This window comes from Pelodiscus sinensis, chromosome 17 (genome assembly GCF_049634645.1).
Source record: "Pelodiscus sinensis isolate JC-2024 chromosome 17, ASM4963464v1, whole genome shotgun sequence".
Classification (NCBI taxonomy): Eukaryota; Metazoa; Chordata; order Testudines; family Trionychidae; genus Pelodiscus; species Pelodiscus sinensis.
Window position 1 is genome coordinate 923,222 of NC_134727.1, and position 3,576 is coordinate 926,797.

At 54.2% G+C, this 3,576-nt stretch overlaps 1 protein-coding gene across 1 annotated transcript in view; it reads left to right on the plus strand.

Moving 5' to 3' along the window:
* Positions 1–1,279: 1,279 nt before the first annotated feature.
* ARAP3 (ArfGAP with RhoGAP domain, ankyrin repeat and PH domain 3) overlaps positions 1,280–3,576 on the plus strand; it is a 26,656-nt gene continuing 24,359 nt past the window's right edge. The window contains 1 exon segment of the mRNA XM_075900723.1: positions 1,280–1,332. Within this exon segment, the coding sequence (XP_075756838.1) occupies positions 1,280–1,332 (53 nt within the window).

Consider the following 3,576-nt stretch of genomic DNA (forward strand, 5'->3'; position numbering starts at 1 on the left):
CCTGCTAGGTGTCTATTTTGCATGCATTTAATAAGAGCTCAGAGAACCAAAAGGGTTTCATGGTACCTGTAAGTGACTTCTTAGTGTAATTTCTGTCCTGTCCTCTGTAGTGGCTGTGTTATCTGTAACACAGCAGTAGCATTTAACAACTAAGTTTACCCTGTAACAATAAAATAGTAACTGTTTAAGCTTTAACCTGACTCCTTCAGTTGCTGTAACAGAACCAAGCACAATTTAAAAGAACTTCAGCCAGTCATAAGGGACTCACTGCCCTGACCGTCGGCTGACAAGTAGGAATACACCACAGCAGCCCATTATGATAGTACGTAATTTCAGAAAGCGGTACTAGACAAAAATGAAAAAGTTGTTAAACAGAAATCAAAAGGTACTGTGCAGTCATGAGAAGCTGTAAGGAAACTTTTAAAAAACACTGTAATAGAAGCTTAACTTAAATGTATGCCCCCAAATTAAAAAAAAATGTAGTAAGAGAACCAAAAATGTGCCACCATGGCTGAATAACAAAGCAATAGAAGCAGTGATTAGCAAAAGGTGTCTTTTAAAAAGTGGAAGTTAATTCCTAATAAGAAAATATAAACGATCATAAACTCTGTCAAGTGAAATAATAATAATAAAAAAAATTAGGAAGACCAAAAAGGAATTTGAAAATCAGCTAGTCAAAGGCTCAAAACGTCATAGCAATTTGTTAAAGTACATTAACATTTAGGAACTATTTAGAAAAGCTAAACGTACACAAATCCATGGGTCCGGACTTAATGCATCCGAGGGTACTGAGGGAGTTGGCAAATGTCATTGAGGAGACTTTGGCCCCAATCTTTGAAAAGTCGTGGAGATCGGGAGAAATCCCAGATGATTGGAAAAAGGCAAATGTAGTGCCCATCTTCAAAAAAGTGAAGAAGGACGATTCAGGGAACTATAGGCCGGTCAGTCTTACCTCGGTTCCTGGAAAAATCATGAAAAGGATCCTTAAGGAATCCATTTTGGGGAAGAGCGAAAAGTGATTAGGAATAGTCAGCATGGATTCACAAAGGGAAAGTTGTGCCTTCCCAATCTGATTAGCTTCTATGATGAGGTAACTGGCTCTGTGGACATGGGGAAGTCAGTGGATGTGATATACCTTGACTTTAGCAAGGCTTTTGATACGGTCTCCCACAATATTCTTGCCAGCAAGTTAAGGGAATGCGGATTGGATAAATGGACGGTAAGATGGATAGAAAGCTGGCTAGAAGACCGGGCCCAGCGGGTAGTGATCAATGGCTCGATGGCAGGATGGCAGGAAGGATATGACAGGATGATGGTGTTGGGAAGCAGGGGGTAGGAGTACAACTTGATGATGCAAAGGAAGGAAGGAATAAGGGAGGCGGAAAGGTCGCGGAAATAGCGAGATAGGGGTGTGCAGATTGAGAAGGAAGGAAACAGGGCTGAGAGATCCCATGACCAGGGATAGGGTGCAGGTCGGGGTGAACTAGGGGGTATTGTAGGGAGGAAAAAGGGGGAACTGATGGACCCCATGAATGGAGGGATTAGCTAAGGGTGCAGGTTTGGTTTTGGTGTTGTGGAGAAGGAAACTGAGATGCCCCAAGGATAAGAATATGGCTGGGGGTGGGAGAGGGCACTGATGGGAGTGTAGGTTGTCCTGGGGGTGTTGAATGGACTAGGGAGTGGGGAGGAAAGGGGGTGTAGGTTGGCTGGGGATATTGAATGTACTGGGGGGTGGGGGTGGAGGAATGGAGGTGCAGGTTGGCTGGGGATATTGAATGTACTGAGGGGTGGGGGTGGAGGAATGGAGGTGCAGGTTGGGCTGGAGTGGGGGTAATGGAGGTGCAGGTAGGGCTGAAGGAAATGAGGGTGCAGGCTGGGCTTGGGTGTAGGTTGGGCTGGAGGTGGGGGAATGGGGGTGCAGGCTGGGCTGGAGATGGGGGGAATGGAGGTGGGGGGAATGGGAATACAGGTTGGGCTAGGGTGGGAGAAATGCAGGTGCAGGCTGGGCATGGGGTGATGAATGGACTGGGGGGGTGGGGAAATGGGGGGCAGGTTGGGCTGGAGAGAGGAAAATGGGGGCACAGGTTTGGCTGAGATGGGGGAAATGGGGGTTCAGGTTGGGCTGAGATGGGGGAATGAGGGTGCAGGTTGGGCTGAGATGGGAATGGACTGGGGGTGCAGGAAATGGGGATGTAGGTTGGGCTGGGGGAATGGGGCTACAGGTTGGGTTGGGAGAATGGGGGTGGGGGGAATGGGGGTGCAGATTGGGCTGGGAAGAATGGGGTGGGTGAATGGGGGTGCAGGTTGGGCTGGGGGAAATGGGGTGGGGTGAATGGGGGTGCAGGTTGGGTTGGGGAAAAGGGGCTGGGGTGGGGTGAATAGGGGTGCAGGTTGGACTGAAGTGAATGGGCTGGCGGAAATGGGGGTGCAGGTTGAGAAGGGCTGGGGGAATGGGGGATGGGCTGGGGAATGGGGCTGGGGGTGCAGGTTGGGTTGGAGAAATGGGGGTACAGGTTGGATTGGAGAAATGGGGTGGGGGAATGGAGGTGGGGAAAGGGGGTGCAGATTGGGCTAGGGAAATGGGGGTGCAGGTTGGGCTGGGGAGAATGGGGGTGGGGAAATGGGGGTGCAGGTTGGGCTGGTAGAATGGTGGGGAGGGAATGGGGGTGCAGGCTGGGCTGGGGAATGGCAGTGGGAGAATGGGGTGCAGGCTGGGCTGGGGAATGGCAGGAGGAGAATGGGGGTGCAGGTTGGGCTGGGCGAATGGGGGTGGGGGAATGGGGGTGCAGGTTGGGCTGGTAGAATGGTGGGGAGGGAATGGGGGTGCAGGCTGGGCTGGGGAATGGCAGTGGGAGAATGGGGGTGCAGGTTGGGCTGGGGAATGGGGGTGGGGGAATGGGGGTGCAGGTTGGGCTGGGGAATGGGGGTGGGAGAATGGGGGTGCAGGTTGGGCTGGGGAATGGGGGTGGGAGAATGGGGGTGCAGGCTGGGCTGGGAATGGGGGTGGGGGAATGGGGTGCAGGTTGGGCTGGGGGAATGGGGGTGGGAGGAATGGGGGTGCAGGTTGGGCTGGGGGAATGGGGGTGGGAGAATGGGGGTGCAGGCTGGGCTGGGGAATGGGGGTGGGAGGAATGGGGGTGCAGGTGGGGGAATGGGGGTGCAGGCTGGGCTGGGGAATGGGGGTGGGAGAATGGGGGTGCAGGTTGGGCTGGGGAATGGGGGTGGGAGAATGGGGGTGCAGGCTGGGCTGGGGAATGGGGGTGGGGGGAATGGGGGTGCAGGTGGGGGAATGGGGGTGCAGGTTGGGCTGGGGGAATGGGGGTGGGAGGAATGGGGGTGCAGGTTGGGCTGGGGAATGGGGGTGGGAGAATGGGGGTGCAGGCTGGGCTGGGGAATGGGGGTGCGAGAATGGGGGTGCAGGTGGGGGAATGGGGGTGCAGGCTGGGCTGGGGAATGGGGGTGGGAGAATAGGGGTGCAGGTCATTGCCCTGGCGCGGTGCATGCAAATGATGGAACGCGGGGCACGTTCTATCGGCTCCCGGCGAGTGACACGTGGGTTTGTGGGGCACACAGACG